At 49.9% G+C, this 23601-nt stretch overlaps 1 protein-coding gene across 2 annotated transcripts in view; it reads left to right on the top strand.

The window, feature by feature from the left end:
* Positions 1–3338: 3338 nt before the first annotated feature.
* PPP1R16A (protein phosphatase 1 regulatory subunit 16A) overlaps positions 3339–23601 on the top strand; it is a 43582-nt gene continuing 23319 nt past the window's right edge. The window contains exons 1-2 of one of the 2 annotated variants that reach the window (XM_035124626.3): positions 3339–3570; positions 15125–16658. In XM_035124626.3, coding sequence (XP_034980517.3) covers positions 16409–16658 — 250 coding nt within the window. In that variant the 5' untranslated portion in view covers positions 3339–3570; positions 15125–16408. Of the gene's footprint in view, positions 3571–9181; positions 9321–15124; positions 16659–23601 lie in introns of those variants that run through there. The other variant, XM_035124625.3, reaches the window with a different exon arrangement.

A 23601-nucleotide genomic window follows, 5' to 3' on the forward strand; every position in this document is an offset into this window, starting at 1 on the left:
CGCCGGAGAGATCGCGCTGTGCCTGCCCGCCGCGCAGCAGCGCCGCGCCCACCCGCCCACTGCGCTGGGAAACGGGGCGGAAGGGCGCCGGAGAGATCCGGCGCACCATGGCGACAGGGGCGCTTAAGACGGCGCTGTCTGCTGGCCACATGACCCAGAAAACTGTCTGTGGACAAACGCCGGCTCCCTTGGCCTGAAAGCGAGATGAGCGCCGCAACCCCATAGTCACCTTTGACTGGACTTAACCGTCCAGGGGTCCTTTATCTTTTACCTTTTTACATACCACACTCTGGAGACGCTGAAGGACCAAGTCAGAAATGAGAGTGGACCATTGCTCTCTGGCTCCTTTTAGGAAGAGCCTGGCACCAGGATCTGGCCCATCTAGCAGGGGAAGGAGAACATAGCCCTGTTTTCCTAAAGACAGACAAGGAAAATAATAATAATAATAATAATAATAATAATAATAATAATAATAATAATTTTTATTATTATTTATACCCCGCCCATCTGGCTGGGTTTCCCCAGCCACTCTGGGCAGCTTCCAACAAAATATTAAAATACAATGGTCTGTTAAACATTAAAAGCTTCCCTAAACAGGGCTGCCTTCAGGTGTCTTCTAAAAGTCTGGTAGATGTTGTTCTCTTTGACATCTGGTGGGAGGGCGTTCCACAGGGCGGGCGCCACCACCGAGAAGGCCCTCTGCCTAGTTCCCTGAAACTTGGCTTCTCGCAACGAGGGAACCGCCAGAAGGCCTTCGGCGCTGGATCTCAGTGTCCGGGCAAAACTATGCAGGTGGAGACGCTCCTTCAGGTATACTGGACCGAGGCCGTTTAGGGCTTAAAGGTCAGCACCAACACTTGAGTGTGCTGCAGCCCTTCCTCGGTTTTGGAGGAACATTGAGTTCCAAGGGGAAACAAAAGGATTGTGAAATACACTCGTAGTCGCGTAGTGATTTCATGCTCTTTACTGCAGCTCGTAAAACAGTGACTGAATTTTCCCCAAAACCTCAGGCTTATATACATTATTTACACAATGAGTCCCGTGGCCGTCTGATTGGCTGATTCTGCTTCCCTCCTGGAGCCTGATTGGGCTGCTCCTGCAGGCCAACCAGTTGTTGCATTCTAGGATCCTACCTGCCTATTGCATAGCTGTCAAGTTTTCCCTTTTCTCGCGAGGAAGCCTATTCAGCATAAGGGAATTTCCCTTAAAAAAAGGGAGAACTTGACAGCTATGCTATTGTTCTAGGATCCATGTTTAGTAAATAATAATAATAATAATAATAATAATAATAATAATAATAATATATTAATAATTTAAGTTTCCCCAGCCACTCTGGGTGGCTCCCAATTGACTGTTAAAAACAATACAGCATTAAATATTAAAAACTTCCCTATACAGGGCCGCCTTCAGATGTCTGCAGCCCCAGTTATCTGCGACTGGACCCAATGGTCAGGGGTCCCTTTACCTTTTATGTTATGCAAAATGAACCAAGGAAGGAGAGGAAGTGAAGTCATTGATATTTTAAGGTTGTTTAAATGAATATTCTAAATTGTAAAACAGGGAAAAATTAATAGAAATACTTTTTTTAAAAAAAGGATGTTTAAAAATCGAATTGGACGCCTTGTAGATAGAAAGCAGGTGATAGATTGGGGGGGTGGGGTGGGGGGGCAATATCCCAGAGCAGCCTTGGCCAGCCTGGTGCCATGCAAATGTCTCAGATTACAACTCCCATCAGCCCCAGGAAGACTCAAGGGCAAGATGGGAAGGCAGGGAGAGCCCCCCTTTGTCAGCCAAACAAGGCAACCTCTGAGGCCCCCCTGCACCCCCACTTGCAGGGTAGGGTGTTTTTGGTGGGAATAGTCTCCCAGCCTAACCAACCTTACAGGGTTGTTTGGGGATAAAATGAGGAGGAAGAGAACCATGCAGGCCACCTTGAGCTCTTTGGTTGGAGGAAAAATAGTATATACATGTAATCAACCAACCAAGCTACTCAGGAGGGGCTGCCTTACTGAATTGGGGGGGGGGCGCTGTGAAGCCTTCCAGCCTTCTGACCCCCCTGAAGCTCTGCTTTTTTGTGGGCAAACAACCACAAAGGTTCAGGTAGGTATCTGTGTTGGTCTGACACAGTCAAAATAATAATAATAATGACGATGATGATGATAATAATAATAATAATAATAATAAATTGTCCAGTAGCACCTTATAGACCAGCTACGTTTGTTCTGGTATAAGCTTTCATGTGCATGCAAAATGGACAATTTTTAATTTTTTAAAATTTTTATTTCAACCACAAAGGTGACTGCAAGGTCTCAGTGGCACTCTGCACATGCTCAGAGGCGTTCCCATACACACACACACTGTAAAATGTTTTGTTGGTTTTCCATTTTTGCTGAAAATTGCCGGATGACGGTTGGGCTGCAAGATCCCAGGTTGGCCTCGATCATTCACATCGGATCCCGCTCGCTGCTGCGTCTCCCGAGTTTGGCGAGGTTTCCCGCCTTCCTGCCTCACCCATCATGGCGGCGCCGGGGGGGGCGAACCCCGCGCTTCCTGTCCGGGCCGGAAGTGTGTCCGGTTGCCATGGTGGCGACGCTGGGCCTAGCGGGGAAGGCGAGCCCCGCGGGAAGGCCCGGCTTAGGAGCGCGGTGGGGGGGAAGAGTGAGTGAGCGAGAGACCGGCATGCGGCGGGGACGGGGCGGGGGGTCTCCCGGGGGGAGGGGGGAGAGGCTGAGCTGCCCCCACGGAAAGGGGGTGCCCAGCCCCATGAGTCACGTGACATGGCCAAGGAGAGGGGGGGTCCTGGCCGGGTGGGGGGATTGGGACAGGTGGGCGGGGGGGAGTAAGGCGAGGTGAGGTCTCTATTTCGGGGTGGGAAGGACCGGGGGGGGTTTGCCTCTTAGCAAAGTGGGTGGGGGCGTTGGGTGGGGGGAGCCCACGTGGGGAGAGGCAGGAGTCGGGGGGGGTGGGGTTGAAGCGGGAAGAGGCTCAGGATGGAGGCGAGAGGTTCTGGTTTCCGTTATTATTCTGCATTTTTGTGCGTTTATGTTATGAGCCGCCCTGAGACCTGCGGGTATAGGGCGGTATGCCGGTTTATTTTAATTTTTTAAATTATTATTAATAATAAAATTGAATATTTTTTATACACATTTCCCACAAACCTTCATTGAACAATTTATATATCCGTATTTAAACCATAGCTGCCAAGTTATCCCTTTTTTTCAGGGATTTTCCATTATGCTGAATAGGCTTCCTCGCGAGAAAAGGGAAAACTTGGCAGCTATGATTTAAACTGGCATACTGGATATATGTATACAGTATACGGTATGCCAGTTTAAATCACCACCATGAGTGCTATTTTCCCAGGAAGAAAGGCGCTGGAGCTCCTCCTGAATGCTTCCCTGGTTCTCTCACAATGGAGCCACCTGAGGCTGATAAAGAGCCCTGGTAATAATGATAATTATTATTCATTACAGAGAGGAAGTGGGCGAGGAGAAGGTTCTCCCATCTCTCCTGTTACAGTGGTACCTTGGTACTCAAACAACTTGGAACCCAAACACTGCAAACCTGGAAGTAAGTGTTCTGGTTTGCGAAGTTTTTTTGGAAGTCTGTTTTAAGTATTACGCTTCCGATTTGAGCGTTACTCTTCCGTTTTGAGTATTACGCTGACGATTTGAGTGCCACATTTGCGTTTTGAGTGTTACGCTGAGGTCTGTCTGGTTTTGCTATTTATTTTGTTTTTGTGGCTCTTTTTGTTTTTTTTTGTGTGACTGTGTGGAACCCAGTTCCGCTACTGATGGATTGATTGTGTGACTGCAGTACACTGTTTATTGCTTTCATTTTATGCATCAATGGTCTCGCTAGATAGTAAAATTCATCTTAAATTGCTGTTTTAGGGTGTGTGTGTTTTTTTAAAAGTCTGGCACAGATTAATCTGTTTTGCATTACTTTCTATGGGAAAGCCACGCCTTGGTTTTTGAATGCTTTGGTTTCGGAATGGACTTCTGGAACGGAATAAGTTTGAGACCCAAGGTGCCACTGTATTAGTATTTGGGGGTCTCCCTATGGGGCCAGCTGGGAGAGAAAGTGGGCTGGTTCACACAGCATATGGTCAACTTTGGGGGCTGCCTTTGAAATGGAGTCGTACACCTGCATGGAGGAAGAGGAAGGGTCTATCTGTGGCTCATGGCGGCTAGCAAACAGAACCTCCATAAACCTCGGAAGTCTCTGAGTGCCAGCCATGCACATGTCTTGAGGAGAGAGGGAGGGGGTTTCCTCCTTGGTGTCTTGATGTGGGCTTCCCAGAGGCATCTGGTCGGTCCCTGGAGGAAGTGGGACACTGGACCAGAGATGTCCCCACTGGCCAGATCTGGCAGGGTTTTGCTAACCAGAGAGGAAGGGTTGTTGTACGGTAGGTCACGCTTTGCGTGCAAAACTTCACCCGTTCAATCCCTACCGTCTCCAGGGAGTGCTGGGAAAAAACTCCTGCATGAAACCCTGGGGAGTCTAAGCGCTGCTGTTGTGCTGAGCTAGAGGGACTAAATAGTAACCGGAAGCTTCCTATGCTTTATGTGGTAGTGAGTGGTGGGGTGGGTGGGTCCCCTGCGGGTCCCCCGCTTGGTCATGAAGGCCAGCCCAGAGAAAGTTGCTTGCAGGATGGATATTTTTGGAGGTGCTAAAACAGACAGGGACACGCAGACTGGGCATGATGTCTTGGAGCCATGGCAATATTGCAGAGGGGGCTGGTACTCCGGGACTGCCTTGTGCAATTGCTTGGAGTGATAACGCGCAGAAAAGGTTCCCGGTTATGCAGCAGGCATGGCTGTGTTGCACGAGGGCCGAGGTGTATGAAGGCAGTGAGGGAAAAGCTGTGCGGGGCTCCTCTATTTGGTGTCTGTTTGCCCTGCAACAGGTGTGCGGTGGACGAGCAAGTGCAGGGCCCATTTGCAGGGCAGCCACCAACCAAGAGGCATTGCTTTGTTGCTATGTTGGCAAGCAAGGAAAACTTACTGGCAGGGTTGGGCAAAGAGAGATGTAAAAGGCGCAAGAGTGATCCTTGTTTGACTTCTCTTCTGTTGGTGGCAGGGTGTGTAGGTACTTAGCTTTGCACAGAACTCCATGCTTAAATAGAAGCTCTGTGTAATTCCAAATGATGCATCTTTTCACCAAGTGGACGTTTTAATAAATCTCTTTGTCTGTTTTGTGACCCTGAACAAATAAAGCATAATTTATTTTTTATTTTTTACTTTTCAACTAAGATTGATTCTCAAAGTATATTCCACTTCTAGGAATATATGAGACTGTGTGTTGTTGTTATTATTTACAGGGAGGTAGCCGTTTTGGTCTGACGTAGTCGAACAAAAAATAAAAAAAATTCCTTCCAGTAGCACCTTAGAGATATCATCTAAGTTTGTCATAGGTATGAGCTTTCGTGTGCATGCACACTTCTTCAGATATTATTGTTGTTATTGTTATTATTATTTTTAATTTGTTAGTTTTTCTTACAAAAGTAACTCTCAGCTACTTTCATTTAAAACATGGCAGTCTCTTTTTTCTCTGGTTAGTGCAGGGAGAAAATGGCTGCATCTGTGTCTCCTTCAAGGCTAATTGCAATGAGTCCTTAATAGGTTGGGTTAAACTGTAGTTTGCTGAGTGCCTGTTTCAAGTGCTGATGCTAGAAAGACCCGTTTTCTGAAACGGACGCTCGGCTCTCAAGGTCCAACAGCATTGCGGCTTATAAGTACAGTAATATGAACAGCTATTTACATTATAAATCCCTTCCAAGAAAGATTTATCTGAATCTCTCTCTTACCTGCCTACTTGCCATTTTCCTTATCCTATCTAGGTGAGGCAACCTGTATGCTTCTACTACACCTACTAGTTTGGGGCTTCATAGTCCTCTTTCAATTCCTTTTTCTAGTTTTTCCCCCACTGAAAAATCCAAGATTTTTCATTTAATTTAAGATTTAAGAATTGTGTGAGACATATAGCAGGGCAGGGAAAACAATGAGCCAGCTACACACAAGCTTAATTGGACTCTCCTTGGACATTCAGATACAGATTGCCTTCAAGCAGGAAACCATTGCTTGTCATGAGAAGAATGTGTGCTGTGCTGTGGTTCATGCTCCTGTGTTCTGTGCGCAAGGGGGTGGCATTAAAACGTCAGATCGTAATTCAGAATAAATCACAGTTTTGTATTTCATCTGAAGATATTAACTGTGGGTTGAGCTTGTGGTTTGTTAACTCACTATGGTTTGTACAAAACCACAATTTCCCATCTTTGGACAAAGCAGGAAGTTCTGGTTCGTTTCAAACAGCAACTTGGACCTTTAAATCTCTTCCTCTTGTGCAAAAGAGGAAGGGAGAGTGGGGTGTGCTCGGTTATTTGGCTTGTCACCCTGACTGAGGATTATAATGTGAATAATAATTCCACACTTGAATTTCCATAGCAGCTAAGCTTTCTGGTTAAGATGTGCTCAGAATGTGTAAATCAGATTGGTGCACAGGTTATTTCTGGCCGGGCCACTGAACCTTTATTTATTTTGTGATTTGTTGTTAGATTTAATTAATTAAATTTCTATTCCGCCCTTCATCCAGGTATCACAGGGCGGTTTACAATATAGAAACACAAAAATACATACCGTAATAACCATTACAACAAAACTGCCTTTTAGTGAAAATATGTTTACAGAAGTTCTAAGATCAGTCTTACAGATTTTAGAATCGTATTAATGGCCAAAAGCAAAAGTAGTACTCTTCACACAATGCAGACCCCTTGGAGAAAGAGGTAAGCATTTTAAATCTTGCTTCATTCCTTGGAACAGAGTAGTGGAAGCAGAGTCTTGAGCTCCAGTCCAGCACAGCGCACACCCCTTTTTATAAAATGAAAATCCCAACAGTCAGCTGTTTTATAGGAAAGAAGGCTAATCAGTGAGATTTTAACTTTTTCAAAAGAGCTGTTACTGTATCCCCTTGGTGCTTTCTGTCTAGGAGGGAAGGTGTTAATTCAAGTAAATAGATTATGTCTGTTGTTTCAGGAGCGGCTTACAGCTCAGCATTCTTTCTGCCTTTGAAAATGTACCCTCTCTCTAAAATGGCCAACCATTTACTAGGTCTGTTTGCATGCCTGGTGAGGAGGCGCTGAACAAAGATGATTTTTTCCTTCCTTTCTTATGACAATAGAACTCCAGGTCACCCAATGACACTGGCAGTAGATACAGGACAAAAAAGGTGCCTCTTAATGCCGACTTCCTCAACTTTGTGCCCTCTAGGCCAGCGTTTCTCAACCGGTGTTCCGCGGCACACTACTGTGCCGCGAGACGCTGGCTGGTGTGCCGCGACGAGAAGGGCGATTTGCATTGTCACGTCGCTGACCCGCCGGAAAGGAAGCCGGCCAGGTCACAACGTGAGGCGAGCGCCCGCGTCGTGACCCAGCCGGCTTCCTTTCCGGCGGGTCAGTGTTGTTCATTGGCGGCCGCCAGGCACGTGACAATGTAAATCGCCCTTCTCATCGCCGCACGTCGCGGCAAAATTTAGAGTCGGCATCCAGCCAGAGGCCAGAGAGGGCGCCGCCGCCGCCTGGGGAGGAGGAGGCAGGCGGGGAAGGCTGCGCAGGGCTTCCCTTCGCCGGGCCAGAGCGACGGCGGCTGCCTGGGGCTGATGGGTGGGAGGCGGCGGCAGCTGCGCACCCGTGTCTGCCCGCCTGGGGTCTGTGCGTGCCGTCTAACGTGTCCCCGCTCGCTCCGCAGGCTCTGCGCCTGGTGGGTCCGCCTGGCTACCGCGCAGCAGTTCTTCAGTGGCATGCTTTACGTCTCCCCTCCAAACTAAACTAAATATAGGGCGGCACAGAGTTGGTGTGCCGCGGGATTTTTTTTCATAGAACAAGTGTGCCATGGCCCAAAAAAGGTTGAGAAACACTGCTCTAGGCATCTTGGAACTACAGCTCCCATAATCCCCAGGCAGCATGGCTGTTGGTGAGGACAACAGCAGGAGAGGGCTGTTTACTGTATTGGCTTCATGCCCTGCCTTGTGAGCTTCCTGGTCTTGTAAGAAAAATCTGCCCTTATTCCCTTAATGGGGTACACAAGAACCCTTATAGAGTCCTTTGTAGGTTCTCCATCGGTAGGAGAAAACAACAGAGGCCAACCAGAGAATATTGAGAAACAAAGCTTGCTAGTAAGCCTGATCTTTATTAAAGTTGTTGCAACAGGGTGCTCCCCTCGCACGCAGGAGAGAGGAGGAGAACCTTGAACAATGGCGCGCAAGGCCTTATATAGCCATTTTGAAATTCCCTGCCCTGGAGCTCAAGACCACCCCTCCATACATCATACAGAAGAATGGGGCAGAGCTGTGCCCCCTTTCTCTTTTTCGGAGGGCCTATGGAGAGCCCCTGTGCCTGGGCACAGCAGCATTTCACCCCCAGCACTCGATCACCACAGCCACCACCTCAACACAGCTGTTGCCGGTTCTTTGTTGTTGTTGTTTAGTCGTTTAGTCGTGTCCGACTCTTCGTGACCCCATGGACCATAGCACGCCAGGCACTCCTGTCTTGCACTGCCTCCCGCAGTTTGGTCAAACTCATGTTCGTAGCTTTGAGAACACTGTCCAACCATCTTGTCCTCTGACGTCCCCTTCTCCTAGTGCCCTCAATCTTTCCCAACATCAGGGTCCCAACATGCCGGTTCTTTAGTAGAGGCAAATCCCAGCCATGGGAAGGTCCCTAAAAACCTCAAGAGGATCCAGGTTTTTAGATGCTTCTGTAAATTATGACATTCCCCCCCCCCATAAAAAGGTACTGCTGGGGGCTGCCTTCTTTCCTCCTTCAAGGATTATACCCTGCAGAGAATCCGTGGAGCTCCTTGGCTCAGCTGCCTCTCTCTTTCCGGCTGGGTTGGCAGCGCCGTGCCGTGCCCTCTCTGTAAACCACCGTCTCGTAAGCCTGACGGCAATTGCTAGGTGTTGCACTGAGCAACAGCTTCCTGCTCTGCTTCTCTCTCTCTCTCTCTCTCTGTGTAAATATTTCATATGTCAGCAGTCCTTCTACTCTGGCCTAGTTTTTTGGCTGAGTGCCTCCCGTTTCCAGGTACGCTTTGCATTCCTAGTTCGGAGGCTGGTGTTCCCAGGGGGCCACTCCCTCCAGCCAGCAGCCTTACAGCTGGGTGCCACCCACCTGCTCCTGTCGAGGAAGAAACTGGTGCTGAGCTGCTCCTCAAAGGCTCACCGGAGTCTGCCTCCTGCTCTGCCTGGGAGAGCTCCCTCAGTCTGATCAGCAGCAGCAGCAGCAGCAGGACACCCCCCCCCCCGGCCTGCACAACTGGGGACAGGTAAAATACCTACTGGGAATGTCCATAGGCAGCTCTTGGTGTGTTATTGTAGGAGAAGATGGGGGGGGGGCAGAAACGAGGACAGAGACACCTTGGGTTGACCTGCCTTTTGTTGCATAGCACACACTGCGCTTTTATCTCTCCTTGAAAGACTCCTGCACAATGCTCCACATCAAAAGAAGTTGATCCAGTAACAAAATTATAATTTCCTGTTTCAGATCTTGTAATCTTCAGGCAGAGGGAAGCACAGCAGAAGTGAGCTCTCAGAAAGCCAGCCATTTCCCCCAAAAGCTGAGCAGAGCCTCGCAGGTGCCACCCAAACCCCTGCCTCCCTGTGCTGTTTTCTTAAGACACTGAAATTAGAGAGGAGAGTGATTGGCCTCGGTGTGCAATCCCTTCCCGTGCACACCATCTTTCTTGCCTGCTCCCATGCTCCTCTCTTGCCCAGTTTCCTCCTGCCAGGCCTTGCACCCTTCTTTGCAAGCGTCAGAGCTCCAATGCCATTTGACCTAGGGGGCCCCAGAGAGTCTGTCTCTTCCGTAACACCTTCAAGGATCCTCGGCTTTTGCTGGTTTGAGTTGCTCTTGATCTTCTCAGTTTAAAGTTTAGATTTGTAGGGCTGGAAGCTATTCCTATCTCTGCGTGATGCATGTCCCAGGGGAGGGGAGAACGTAACTGGGCAGTGTGCTTGGTTGCTCAGCAGATCTTGACATTTGGAAGCATTGCCGAATGTTCCATCTGTTGAAACTCCCCTCAGGTGGGCTGGAGGGTGTGGGCCGAGTTTATATATCTGGGTTTCTAACTCTTACCTATTTTGAATCTTCTATGATTCACCTCCATTGGATGACCTGAATTGAGTTCCAGTACTATAGAAGAAGGAAAAAATCTCTGTCTGGGTGTGTGGTGGACGGCTGTGTCCACTGTGTGTCTGGAGTTGCATGTTTCCCCTTCCCATCTTGCAGGAAGTGACTCTGGTGAGCCTGTACAGAGGGCTTTCTGTGTCAATTCCCCATCCCGTTGATCCTCCACCTGCATCTTCTCCATTCAGACATGCTATCTCCCTCCAAGTTCCCCACCTGCCTCCCTTCCTGCCTTTGCGATAGCGGGGCCTATCAGCTCGTGGTGCTCTCTAGGTAAGCAGGGCACTCAGCCCTTCTGGCTGCCATGACCTTCCTTTCTATGATCTCCTGCAGAGGTATGGCAGCCCAGAGCCAAGCAGGTGTGTGATTGGAGGGGCTATGAGAACAGCACACTCTGTGCTCCTTGAGCAGTCAGTGTTTTGAATGACACCTTGTTCTTGCAAGTCGCAAGGTGGGGCAGAGATTCCTCTCCACCCGTGGTTGAGATTGGATTTGATCCCAGATCTAGTGCTTCACTGAACCATGCTGGTTTTTTGTTTTTTTAAAGTTTCCCTTCCACGTCGCTCAGTATGCCACGCATACCGGTAGTTCTCTCGTCTTATCTCCCGCATCAAACCTGTTGAGACTGGCCAGCCTAAGGTCAGCTTTGTAGGTGGAGATTTGAACCCGGGTTTCTCCACTTCTGGCCAGACACTCTAGCCCTGTGCCTTTGCCAAGCTTGTGATTCCTGCATTGCAGGGGGTTGGACTAGATGACCCATGGGGTCCCTTCCAACTTTACAATTCTGTGATTCTGTGGTGCCCTTCAGATGTGCTGTCTACATCTTGGCTGTCCTGGCTGCGGCTGATGGGAATCGTAGCCCATGGTATCTTGGGAGGGGTGTGTGTTGCCAGTTTGGCAAAGGTGCTCCCTGAATGCCCAGCGCTTGGCACACAGCTATTTAACATCTGGGCAGGACAGAGCAGAGGCCAGGGGCTTGAGGGTGGTGTCTTTTTGCTCTCCTGTTCCTTATGACTGTCCTTGGCTTGGCCAGTGGTGTCCAAACTTTTTTCAACAAGGGCCAGATTTGATAAAGTTAAGGGCTGTGAGGGCCAACCAAAGTTGTTGAGCTTTTTTTAGGATTGAAGTTGTCGAAGTTTTTTTTAAAGGATTTTACCCCAGGAAATAAACTGCCACATCAGCTGGATTAATCCCCCGAAATTGCCTTTGGACATGCCTGGTTCTGTAAGTGCTGCCTCTCAGGTTTCCAAAGTGACTTTCCCGGGGCTCAACCCTGGGCAGTGTGTCTGGAGGTCCTGGGCTGCCTAGACGGACAAGACCCCCCCCTCTGCCTCGCTGATGTGGTCCAGAGGAAATCAGAGCAAGATGTTTGGCACCAGTTTGGCTGCAGGAGTTGCCGGAAGGAGGCGTACAAGGCGCCATCCAACTGTTTTAGGACCTCCACTCCAAATTTGTGTAGGCATTATTCCTTAGTATTCTTTTATCCCAGAGATGTTCTGCAAGGCAGCGGATACAGATTGGTCCTCGGGGATTACCTATTCCCAAAGCCTTTCTCATAAATGAATATAGGTGCCGGTTTAATAAATGGTGGAGGTTTATCACCAGAGTTTTCCATCTCCAGGATGGGCTGCCTTCGCAGGTTGACAAACCCCACCTGCCGCCCCCTCCGTTTCCCTCTACAGCAGGTTCAGAAACCTGCTTGACCATTGGACCCACCGTTGATCTTGTCCGCTCAGTCAGTCCGAGCCTGCCTTTGCACACAGTGGAAGTCCCTAATTCATACAAGGTTGGAGACCCATCGGCTACTCTCACCTGGTTTAGCCAGCCAGTCAAAGCCGTTTCCCAGTGTGTGGCTGCTGTCGCGTGCTGACAGCTTCTGGGAGCCACAGGTGAGAGCTGAGTGCAGGGTGGGGACCAAAGGTGGACAAACTATCCCAGAAGGAGCACAACATTCCCCCCCCCCCGGAAATAACTTTGACCAGGTAACCGCCCAAGGAGGAGGGACAGGGTTTTTTTTTTTTTTTAACATCAGACGGTCCTGAAGATGCACCTGTGGAGGGGCTCACCTGTCGAGAGAGTGACTCTTTGCTGTGGGTGAGGCAGATGTGAACTCTGTGTGAAGCTGCTGGTTTTGTTTGGTTCAGGTCAAGCCTCTATTGTTTAAGCAATTAGGTTTTACGAGATAGACGGTTTTATTAGACCTGGTAATAAAAGTGCTCTGCTCCGGGTGATTAGTGTTGATGTGTAAATGACGGTGCAGAGGAGGAAGTGCTCACCAGCTATCTCTGGAGCAGGTGGGGAGGGAACTCTTGGAAAGAGGCCAGGGCAGGTTCATGGGGACAAATCCAGCCTAGTCCTTTGAGTGCAGGGGAGGCCATAGCTGCTTGCGTTGCAAAATGGTCTCTCTCTCGAGAGTGGTGGGGTGTAGTGCATGCTGAGAACTGCTCTAGGGCTTGCTCAGACCACACCTGTAATCCTGTGTCCAGTTCTGGGCGCCACAATTTAAGAAGGATGTTGGCAAGTTGGAAGGTCTGCAGAGGAGGGCAACCAAGATGATCAAGGGTCAAAAGAACAAGCCTTATGAGGAACAGTTGAAGGTATGTTTAGCCTGGCAAAGAGGAAACTGAGAGGAGACAGGAGAGTCATTTTCAAATTTCTGAACTGCTCTGGAAGGTTGGATTCAAGTTACAAGAAAGGAGATTCCAACTAAACATTTGGGGAAAAAAGCTTTCTGGCAGTAAGAGCTGTTTGACAGTGGAACAGACTCCCATGCGAGGTGGTAGACTCTCCTTCGTTGGAGGTTTTTAACAGAGGTTGGATGGCCAACTGTCATGGATGCTTTAGCTGTGATTCCTGCATTGCAGGGGGTTGGACTAGATGCCCCTCGGGGTCCCTTCCAACTCTATGATTCTGTGATTGTCCTAGGAGAGAAGATGCTGGCGGCAGAGCCTCCCCTGCAGGTACCCACCGCTGCCATGTTAGGCTATTGCCCTGCAGAGGACCAGTGTTAGTTGAGCAGTGCTTCTGCCTTGAGTGAAAGTTGCATGGTGGAAGCCTCGCTCCTAGCCACATTCTTTGCATTCCTTATTTTGGGAAGGCTCTGGGGAGTTCCTGCTGCTCCTCGCCCCAGGCAGGTTACGTGGCTGCTCAGGCATTGCATGGGGTTGGGATGCTGCGTCAGGAGAAGCAGATGTGTTGACGGACTGGCCTGATGGCGGGGGATGAGCACGTGTGGCGCAATATTTCCCCCCACTGCTGGTCTTGTTATATAACCAGCGGAGCACCTGTGCGTTGCTAAACCAGAAGCGATTGTACACCTGCAAAGGCTCCTTTCCCACTTTCAGGCTAGGCAAGGAGATCACATTGCAAATACAATCCTATGTGGAAATTAATTATACTGTCTCTGAACCTTTCGTACTAGTAGAAAAGAAACACGTGTATTTTTTAACAGTACTCCTTATAGAATTGTAGAGTTGGCATGGACTCAGGTCAGTGAGCTTCCTTGTCTGTAGCCTTCTTTAAAAAAAATAAAAATGATTTTTTTTTTGTTACATACAAAAACCTATAGACCCTGAAAAAACAAGTAAGTAACAAAGGGGGGGGGGAGTAATACAGAATTGCAGTATGAAATAACAGCGACTGGTATACAAATTACAACAGTGTACCGAATTATAATCACACTTCACTGGCTATCGGGTGATGTTTAAATACCCCAACCATAATAAGAGCTGTTTGACAGAGGAAGGGGGGAAAGTGTCAGCTGCAACCGTGGCATTATCAGAACTACGCTCTAACCAACTGAGCTGTCACGAAAGCACAAAGCAGTACAGTAGAGGCTCCTTCCGTCCTGCCTGTCTGCCCAATGCATTCTGACAGTTCCAGGGAGGCAAGTTCTCTTCCATAAACATTTTGCGTGATTCTGTTGCTACTTATGGAGAGGTCCAGGGAACTGTGCAGCTAGCAGGACGCTGAGCAAGGTTAGTGCATGTCACCCGCTGACCACCAGCCCCCCCCCGGGCTCTTTCTCTTACCTGTCCTGCGGCACCTCAATGGTTGGGCTGGCCTTGTCGCGGGAGATAACAAGATAAGGGCCCCAAGAACTTTAGACGTGGGTAATGGATTGGAGGGAAGCTCTCCTGCTTCAGCCCCTGGGTGCAAAGTGCAAGGCAGGCGGCCTTTTCTTCCTCTACTTCTCCCCTCCCCCTGCTTAGCTGATATGGGTGACAGGAGGCCTCATTTAAAGCACATTTACATTTGCCAAGGGAAGCAGGGGACATTTCCTGGCCTCTATTCCTCCTGAAGGCAACCATGTTTTTCATTTGTTTTACTATTGCATATTTATTGCACTTGTACCCAAGTTGCTCAAGGCAGCATGCATTTAATCTCTTCCCCACAACAGCCCTGCAAGGTAGGTTAGGCTGAGAGGCAGTGACTGGCCCAAGGTCACCCAGTGAACTTCATGGCTTAGTGGAGATTTGAACCCTGGTCTCATAGGTCCCAAGTCTGACACTCGTAACTACTAGGCCCCACTGCACTGCCCCCCCCACTCTATTCCTTCCTGCTTTGTTTGCACAGTGCTGGGGGTGGCGTCGGTGTGCATCCCAGGGCCAGTCTGTTGCGTTGCTCCCCGATGAGGATTTTCCTGGGGGTTCTTGGGAGGTGGCAGAAAACCGGGGGGGGGGGGGGGAGAGAAGTTGCTGAACGCAAGAGGCTTTGCTGAGGCGGGGCAGGGAGAGGGAGAGAAGAGAAAGAGGCTTTGAGTGGCCAGTGCCAAAACCCCAAGTAATTTGCTTAAACTTTGATTGAAGGTTAATCCTGGATTAAGGCAGGGCAGCGCCAGCAGCGCCGTGTGAGGTGGGAAGCAGCAGGGTGAGCTGGGCACCTCTTTGCTCTGTCGCTGCATGCCTCTTTCTGATTGGCTTCTTTGTTCCTCCTCTGTTGCAGGACTCCCGGAGTGGAGCGTGCTTGGCTGGAAGCTCAGCCCAGTGCCCGAGTGGCAGGCTGCTGGAGGGAGGAGTCTCCATTGAGGAGCAGGGCTCACCCCTGCCAGCCGGTTCCTTCAGCTGAGCTCCTGAGTAGCTGGAGAGAGAGAGAGAGGAGAGCTGAAGGTTTGGGGGCAGCAGCAAGCTGGGAGCGAGAACAGGAGGCAGGGACCCTCTGCGCTGCCTCTCCAGCGTCTCCGCTTGCCTTTCGAAGGAGGCTCATGCAGCAACACGTGGAAGAGGTTGAGCAGCCGCGACAGGATCTTGTTCCGAAACAGCTGCAAGAGCAGAACTGCCGGGGGCTCTGGAGACGTCTTGGGGTCGCTGGAATCGAAGCAGAATCTGTGGGTCAGTTTTGAGCTGTGCCCTGGGGGGGGGGGGTCACAGGCAGCTCTCACAGGTACTCCCATGTGCCTCGGAACGGGTTGGCAGCCTGCAGAGACCTGCCTCCCTTTGCCCCCAGATTCGGAGGTCTTCGTTTTGTCAGCAGAGGAGACAGCAGGCTGTGTGCTATCTGGGTAATGAGACTCCTATCAGAGCCTGAGCGGCAGTAATGACCATCAGGTGTGCACCTGGAAACTAGTTTGCTGCACTCTGGACTGGAGAGGGACAGAGGCTGCCGTTTGGAAGCTGCCAGTACGACGGTTGAGGGATTTGTGCTTTGCTTTTATTCTCAATGGGATGATCCGAACTGTACTTTGATTGGCGCTAGCTGCATTACTGAGGACGAATCTTGGAACACGGCTCAGAATGCCTCCCCCCAGGCTCCAGGTTTGGCCCCTGCCGCCTTAGCTGTTTAGGTGATGAAAATCTCTCTCAAGCATCATTAAGACCCCTTGACAGTGTCTTGCAAAAAGGGCTGTTCTTTCTTCCAGCTTTAGGAATCCAGCACCCAGTTCACTATGTGCTTTTGTTTTTAGATAACTCGCATGGAAACCCTGCTGGTGAGAGGCTCCCAACTTCTCAGCTTCAGGTTTTAAGGGCCACTTTGCCCATCCGACAGGTGGGGCAGCCATGGAGGACACTTTCCATTTGCCAGCAGGGATGCCACCGTCTTGGCAACTGGTCACAGCGCAGCAGTAAGAAGCGTTGCCTTTGGGCTGAGCTCTTTGGAAGCCTTTCTGGTGATGCTTGAGGGGGGGCTCCTTAAAGCCCCCTCTGCCCCACCCCACGTGGAACTGTTCCAAATGCTTCTGAGGCATCCCTGACTGTGGAAGGCGAGTGAGTGACTTGCCACTGCTCAGCCATGGCGGAGCATTTGGAGCTGCTGGCCGAGATGTCCGCGGTGGGCCGGATGGGCACTCAGGAGCGGCTGAAGCACGCCCAGAAGCGCCGCACACAGCAGCTGAAGAAGTGGGCGCAGTTTGAGAAGGACGTGCAGGGCAAGAAGACCAAAGCGGAGAAGAGGAAGAAGGGGAGCAGCAAGGAGAGGCGGGTGCTGTTCCCCGAGAACATCCGGCTGCTTGAGGCCGCCTGCCGCAATGACGTGGAAGAAGGTAAGACCTGGAGCCCAGTGGCAGTGGGGAGGGGATATAGCTTCGTGGCAGAACTCCTGGTTCACATGGGGCCAAGTGCTGAAGTCAGCTCAGGCAGAAGGGCTGGGGAATCAGAGGGTCATGGAATTGTAGAGTTGGAAGGGAGCCTGAGGGTCATCTAGTCCAACCCCCCTGCAGTGCAGGAATCATAACTAAAGCATCAACGACAGATGGCCACCCAACCTCTTCTTAAAAATCCCCAACGAAAGAGAGTCCACAAACAAGCTTCCCAGGGTGTCCGTTCCACTCTTGAACATCTCTTACCATCAGAAAGTTCTTCCTGACGTTTAGTTGGAAACTTTTTTCTTGTTATTTGAATCCATTGGTTCGGGTCCTACTCTCCAGAGCCTCAGAAAATCAGCTTGTGCCGTCTTGCGTGTGACAGTCCTTCAGGTATTTGAAGATGGCTATCCTATCACCTCCCAGTCTTCTCTCCTCCAGGCCAAACATTCCCAATTCCCTCAACAGTTCCTTTTGAGGCTTGGTTTCCAATCCCTCCCATACACATGTTCCAGATTGTTGAATGTCTGTCTTAGGCTGTGGTGCCCAGAACTGGACACAGGACTCCAGGTGGGGTCTGACCAAGGCTGAATAGGGTGGTATTATTATTTCAGTCTCTCAATTAGCCTTCCCCAACCTGGCATATTGGTCTGGGAATCATGAAAGTTGAAAGCATAATGAACTTGGGAAATGTGGTCCGTTTCCCGTGTTTTCCTCCCAGCTCTCTTGCCGCAAGAGCTAGAAAACCTAAGAAAAATGAGGATTCTGGCAAGCCATAGGGAGTTGTGTCTCAGAGAACTTTATCCTGCTATAGCAACGTGCAAACAACAAAGATCGAAGTTGTTGTAAGCTTTTCTGTCTTTGGCTCTGGTTAGGAGCACTGTGTGTCCAGTTATAGCTGCAGAAATACAAATGAGAAATACAAATATGGCCATCTGTCATAAGAGCCGTTTGACAGTGGAACGGACTCCCTGGGAAGATGGTGGACTCTCCTTCCTTGGAGGCTTTTAAACAGAGGTTGGACGGCCATCTGTCAGGGATGCTTTAGTTGTGATTCCTGCATTTCAGGGGGTTAGACTAGATGACCCCAGAGGTTCCCTTCCAACCCTATAGTTCTATAATCCTAAGTAGCAGTATCATTATGGTCCTCCCTTCATTCCCAAAGGCCCCATCCCGATGGTCCTCGATTTCCCTCTTTCCTTTACTTCAATCTTGGAGTCTCTAATTTCTCCATTCCTTTACTTCCCCTTGCAATCCTTGGCCATACGATTCCCCCCCCCCCTTCAAAGTGAGAAGGAGGATAGTTGTTCTTTCAAAATTCCACACTCACCCCCTGGACTCGTCTCAGTAGTAATTCCAGTGTGGCAGCCATTGTTGACTAGAACATGTAAACATGTGAATTTCACAGAACTCGTAGAGCACATTCCTGTGCGTATCCAGAGGGGCACACTTCCAGATAAGGGAGCGGAGATTCCAGTCTGTGGCTGCAATCCTAAGCACTCTTGCTAGGGAACAAGGCCCCTCTCAGCTCAGTGGGATTACTTCCACGTAGACATGCATAGGATTGCGGTGTTAGTCTGTGAATCCCAAAGGCTGCTACTGCTCAGTCCTGCAGGAAACCCTCCACTTGGCTGTGTGATGGCCTTTGGGCAAATTATCCGGTCAGCCTGGCTACTCTCACAGGGTTGTTGTGATGCTACAGTGAGGAATAGAATAGCGCAGACTAGAAATGAAACAAGCAAACAAAAAATCAAAATCAAATTTAAAACCATTTCAATCCTAGTGATTAAAAAGGTGAAGGAAAAATGCTAGGGCTGCTCTCCAAACCTGCTTGCTGGGGAGGAAGCTCCATGAAACTCTCTTGGAATTTCAGTTCAGCATCAGACCTGGATGAAGTCCGTTGCTTCACGAACGCTTCTGGACATATTTCTACTTGGGTTGTTGGTGTGCTCTAGCCTGACTTTGAGGGGAATCAACAATGAAAGCAGTATCTACAAGGTGAAGCAAAAGAGGCTTTGGATGCTAGAAAAAGATCTAGGGGAAAGATGCAGGTGCAAACCCAGGGGGTGAGCTGCAGCCAAGGGCTTCTTGCCCCCCAGCATCTAGCACCCTGTTGGGGCCACCCCTGACAAGTGATGCTGTGGGGATGCAGGTTCGAAGCATGATCAGAAGCCATACTAATTCAAGAAGGCAGTTTTTAATAGAATCATAGAGTTGGAAGAGACCACAAGGGCCATCCAGTCCAACCCCCTGCCAAGCAGGAAACACCATCAAAGCATTCTTGACATATGGCTGTCAAGCCTCTGCTTAAAGACCTCCAAAGAAGGAGACTCCACCACACTCCTTGGCAGCAAATTCCACTGCCGAACAGCTCTTACTGTCAGGAAGTTCTCTTCCTAATGTTTAGGCGGAATCTTCTTTCTTGTAGTTTGAATCCATTTTAACGAGCAACATTTGTTTGCCACCCCATAAGAGACCTACGTTCTCTCAGCAACTTACAATAGAAGATTGTGCAACAAGGGAGTTAAAAGGGTGCAGGAGTTTCGGATCCTTTTAATGCTCTTTGTTCTATGTGCAAGCCCTGGAAATGTGCTCAGGCCTGTCTCACCTCATGCAAATCACACCTCCTCGGAAGCATCCTTTGAAAATAAAGATTGCCATGAAACAATTGCCGAGATACACTCGGGGTACGTTCTGTGATGTTCAGAAAGCCTTTCCTAGGATCGGCTGCTTCTGGGGATGGAGTTGCCTGGTGCCTCTAGTTGTGGCTGCCCATGATTTGCCCCAAACAGTTCTGTCGTCGTATTTTAAGGAAGATTTAAGTGTCGCTGGAGGGGCTTTAGTGGAGAGCAACAGAGGTGCTTGACATTTTTAAAAGCATAATGGTTAGTTGACCAACCTGCTGAAGAGAGGAGCAGGAATGTGGTGGATTCCTACGCTGCCCAGCCCTCCCAGGAAGTGGAATCTTCCTGGGTTCTTCAGTGGCATCTTTATCCACTGAATGACCTGCCCCCCACCCCAAATACCCCACTCCACTGCCTTTCTTGTATAAGACTTGCTGGTGTGTTGCAGAAACTAGAAGTCAGACCCCTCCCAGTTGGCACTTCCAGTTTCCTCCTTCTGCCATGCCCCTTCTTCCCATTCAGTGGCCTACGAGGTGGGTAGGCCGTATCCTGGCTGTGCCCGTCCATGGGGCTCCCTCCTCCCCTCTCAGTAACATTTGAGGGAGGTTTATACTTTAGAGAAATGTGACAAGTGGAGCGTTGCAGGAAGAGGGGTCAAGCAGAGACAAAATTGCAGTTTTCACATATTTGAAAGGCTTCCACAAGGAATAAAGTCTTCTGTAGTCACAAGCGAGAGGCTTTTCGTTTTATTCGTGCATCTTCCCCAGCCCAGGGGATCCGCTGGTACAAATGTTAACGACATGTACATAAAAGGCCCGTTAAAGACCCTAGCAAGAAAGAGTCTTATCCAGAGTCTGACCATTGTTCCATCAAGTCCCAGGATTGTTGATAGGCAGCAGCTCTTCAAGATTTTGGGATGTTACCAGGTGTCTGGTTGGCCACTGAGAGCAGATGGCTGGACTAGATGGGCCACTGCCCTGATCCAGCAGGCTCATCTCAGGAAATGCCATGGATTTGACCCAGGACATTCTGCATGCAAAGGATGTGCTCTGTTCCTTTGCATTGAGACACACAGATGGGCAGGCAGCCCAAAGAAGGTTCTGCGATTGCAGTGGGACATGCAGGTGGAGGTAGTGTCACAGATATTCACACTGGAAAGCCGGGGGGGGGGGACCTGTGGCAGAGGATCTGTTTCCTCTGACTTGGAGGCATTTTGAATGTCCTGCCTATCCATTTGCTCTTTTTTGCTGCCCCAACCTCTGATCTCTGCGTGAAGAGTCATAGAATCATAGAGTTGGAAGAGACCGCAAGGGCCATCCAGTCCAACCCCCTGCCAAGCAGGAAACACCATCAAAGCATTCCTGACATATGGCTGTCAAGCCTCCGCTTAAAGACCTCCAAAGAAGGAGACTCCACCACACCCCTTGGTAGCAAATTCCACTGCCAAACAGCTCTTACTGTCAGGAAGTTCTTCCTAATGTTTAGGTGGAGTCTGTGCCCAGGTGAGCTTGCCGGCTCCAGGCAGGGGTGCAGCTTCTGTTTAGACCGACAAACTTACTTTTCAAATGTTTGAGCTCCTAATGAATGAATGAATCAGCAGGATGAGAACCACGCATGGTAGCCCTGAGCTCCGCGAGGCTTAAATATGTGAGCATCTCTGCTGGATCAGGCCAAAAGCCTTCCTAGTCCAGTATCCTGCTTCCAGCCAGATGCCTCCAGGAAGCCCCCAGGCTGGGCAGCACTCTTGCAGTCAGAGGCATGCTGCCTCTGGACCTGGAGGAAACGGGGAGCCATCCTGACTAGTAGCCATTGAAAGCCTTTTTTCTCCAGGAAAGCTCAAGTAGGTCACAGAACGTCTGGGCTCCGTGGATCTCCTGTTAGTTAAAAAAAAAAGTGTTCTAGTTTAGGACTTCTAAGCCTTGGAAGCTTCAGACACTTAGTAGTCAGTCCCCTATGCCATGCCGTAAATATATACTGTAAGCATTTGGGGGCAGAGACTCACTTTTACTTGCGTTGGCTGTGCAAGGGACCGCACTTAGCAATGGCACAACCTCACAGCCGACAGCACAACTTTGGTAAAAGTTAATCTGCAGATCTCTCTCTCTCTCTCCCTCCCCCCCCCTGCAATTCAGGGCTGCAAGAGCAAGAAAATGCAAGCCCAGCATGCAGCGGTCAGCTGCCATCGCACTCTGCTCTGTGGTGCCGAGGCAGAGTCTGTCTCTGCCGTGGCTTCTCCCTCTCTGTGTTTAGTGGCTCCCCCTTGACTTCCTACTGTGGCAGAGCGGCAGGCCGAGGAGCTTTCCGGGTTTTAACGATTCGCTCTTGGCCTCCGACTCTTTCTGTCTTAGGCTAGCCAATGACAAAATGGGATCCTTGAATGAAAAGGCGGATGAGCCGAAAATAGAAATAATTTTAAACAGCTGGATCTGCTCAGAGTGTACTTTGGCTGCTGGTGGAAGAATGGAGCCGATAATTACGTGTGGCTTCGGGGAAGGCTGCCAGCGTTACAGTCCTGGAGGACAGAGCTTTTGGCCTCTGCAGCCATGACCCCTCCGCTGGCCCTGACCCTTTCACCCGGCTGACCCTTAGCACTTGGAGCGCTCGGCAGAATGCTGATCAGGGAGTCTCCTGGCCCCTGGCCCAGACAAGACCACCCACACTCTGTCCAGGCCGTGCCTTTTGCCTCTGGGCTCTGTGTCTCTTAGTCGCTGAGCCAACGATATCCCCACCTAAGAACCTAAACATTTCTTTTTTAATGCCCTGAAACTGACAACAGTGGCATGCACTCGTGCCCCCCCCCCCAAATGAAATGCTCCTGAAGCATTAATCCAGGCTGTCGGCATCACTGTCAGAGGCACCTTCTGTAGCTTATGTTGCATTGCCCCTCCCCAGCAGGGACCTGCTGTGGTCAGGCGGCTGAGCTTAGGACTTGGGGAATGTGTGGAATGTGGAGGGCGCCACTGGCTGCGGCTTGTGGGTAAGCATGTCTCATTTTAAAGCACAACGTGGGCATTTCTGTCCTTTGGCCTGGCCTTGTAAGGAGGAGCCCAGAACGAGTCACCTGCATCTCTCCAAGAGGCAGTTTCTCTCGCTTGCGCAACCACGGGGTCGTTCTGCCTCTGGAGCCTGAGCTTTGCTGGAAGAGAGAAGGGGGAAAAAATACAGGATGGGTGACACCTGGCTTGAGAGCAGTACATGTGAAAAGGCTCTAGGAGTTTTGGTAGACCACAAACTTGACATGAGTCAGCAGTGTGATGCAGCAGCTAAAAAAGCCAATGCAATTCTGGGCTGCATCAATAGGAGTATAGCATCTAGATTAGGGAAGTAACAGTACCACTGTATTCTGCTCTGGTCAGACCTCACCTGGAGTACTGTGTCCAGTTCTGGGCACCACAGTTCAAGAAGGATACTGACAAGCTGGAACGTGTCCAGAAGAGGGCGACCAAAATGGTAAAAGGCCTGGAAACGATGCCTTATGAGGAACGGCTTAGGGAGCTGGGTATGTTTAGCCTGGAGAAGAGAAGGTTAAGGGGTGATATGATAGCCATGTTCAAATATATAAAAGGATGCCATATAGAAGAGGGAGAAAGGTTGTTTTCCGTTGCTCCAGAGAAGCGGACACGGAGCAATGGATTCAAACTACAAGAAAGAAGATTTCACCTAAACATTAGGAAGAACTTCCTGACAGTAAGAGCTGTTCGGCAGTGGGATTTGCTACCAAGGAGTGTGGTGGAGTCTCCTTCTTTGGAGGTCTTTAAGCAGAGGCTTGACAGGCATATGTCAAGAATGCTTTGATGGTGTTTCCTGAAAACCATGGGTAGATTGGGCTAGGTGTCACCATGGAAGAAGGAGAGTTGGTCTTCCTCTGGTGCACCTTCTGCAGCCAGGTGCCATTGGTCCATCTTGCTGCTAACTGGGTCCCCTCTGCTGCTCTCAGCACCAGAGATGGAGCTGGCTTTTCAGGTGTTTGGGCCCTGAGTCAGCACATTGAGTCAGCACATTGAATTGGACCCCGGAAACGAACTGGCAACCAGGTCCGCTGTTTTAAAACAGGAATGATTGTCTCTCGCAGACATGAGTGGCACCTACTAAGTGAGGAAAGCACACAGAGTGTGTGATGAAAACTGGGGGCACTGGAAGGTTGCTGATGGGTAGCTTTTTTTAAAAAAGTGTGTACAAAACAGGCGATTAGGTGCGGGGGTGGTTGGGCGCGGGGAACGTGTCACGTGGGTGAGCTGTGTCTGTTGACAGTGGACACATGGAGCCATGGCAGGAACAAG

This window comes from Zootoca vivipara, chromosome 8 (genome assembly GCF_965207765.1).
Source record: "Zootoca vivipara chromosome 8, rZooViv2.hap1.1, whole genome shotgun sequence".
Classification (NCBI taxonomy): domain Eukaryota; kingdom Metazoa; phylum Chordata; class Lepidosauria; order Squamata; family Lacertidae; genus Zootoca; species Zootoca vivipara.